The sequence below is a fragment of the Acanthisitta chloris genome, unplaced genomic scaffold (genome assembly GCF_000695815.1).
Source record: "Acanthisitta chloris isolate BGI_N310 unplaced genomic scaffold, ASM69581v1 scaffold6626, whole genome shotgun sequence".
Lineage (NCBI taxonomy): Eukaryota > Metazoa > Chordata > Aves > Passeriformes > Acanthisittidae > Acanthisitta > Acanthisitta chloris.
In genome coordinates, this window is record NW_008676375.1 from 12,591 (window position 1) to 13,078 (window position 488).

The window sequence follows — 488 nt, forward strand, 5'->3', positions numbered from 1 at the left end:
CTACCGATCTCGCAGTGCCGGCCGGCGTAGCCCGGGGGGCAGTCGCACTTGTACTTGCCGATGTAGTGGAAGCAGGTGCCCCCGTTTTGGCAGGGCCCCGAGGCACAGGGGTCCGGCTTACCTGAGGGCACAAGGCAGGCGTGAGCCAGGTGGGGAAGCTGCCGCCCCTCTCCCCGCGGGGTGTTGGGCCATACCCGATCTCGCAGTGCTTGCCGGTGAAGCGGTAGGGGCAGGCGCAGTGGTACTCGCCGTCCACCTCCCGGCAGGTGCCCCCGTTGCGGCAGGGCCCTGTGCTGCAGAGCCGAGGCTTGGCTGCAGAGAGCACGAGAGCGGGTTACCCACTGCTGCTGGCACCCCCAGAGCCACTGCCTCCCTCTCAGCCTGCCAAACCCTGCTGTGGGACAGCCAAGTGCGTCCTGCGCCCAGCAGCATCACAAAAACGGCACCCCTCGGCGGCACACGGGTACACGATGCCAGGAGACTGGCAG

General features: G+C 68.2%; 1 protein-coding gene across 1 annotated transcript in view; it reads right to left on the reverse strand.

Moving 5' to 3' along the window:
• The window catches only part of SNED1 (sushi, nidogen and EGF-like domains 1), a gene marked incomplete at its 5' end in the record, with an annotated part of 17,849 nt that overhangs the window by 10,699 nt on the left and 6,662 nt on the right, over positions 1–488 (reverse strand). The window contains 2 exons of the mRNA XM_009076104.1: positions 5–121; positions 190–312. Of these exons, the coding sequence (XP_009074352.1) occupies positions 5–121; positions 190–312 (240 nt within the window). The remainder of the gene's footprint in view (positions 1–4; positions 122–189; positions 313–488) is intronic.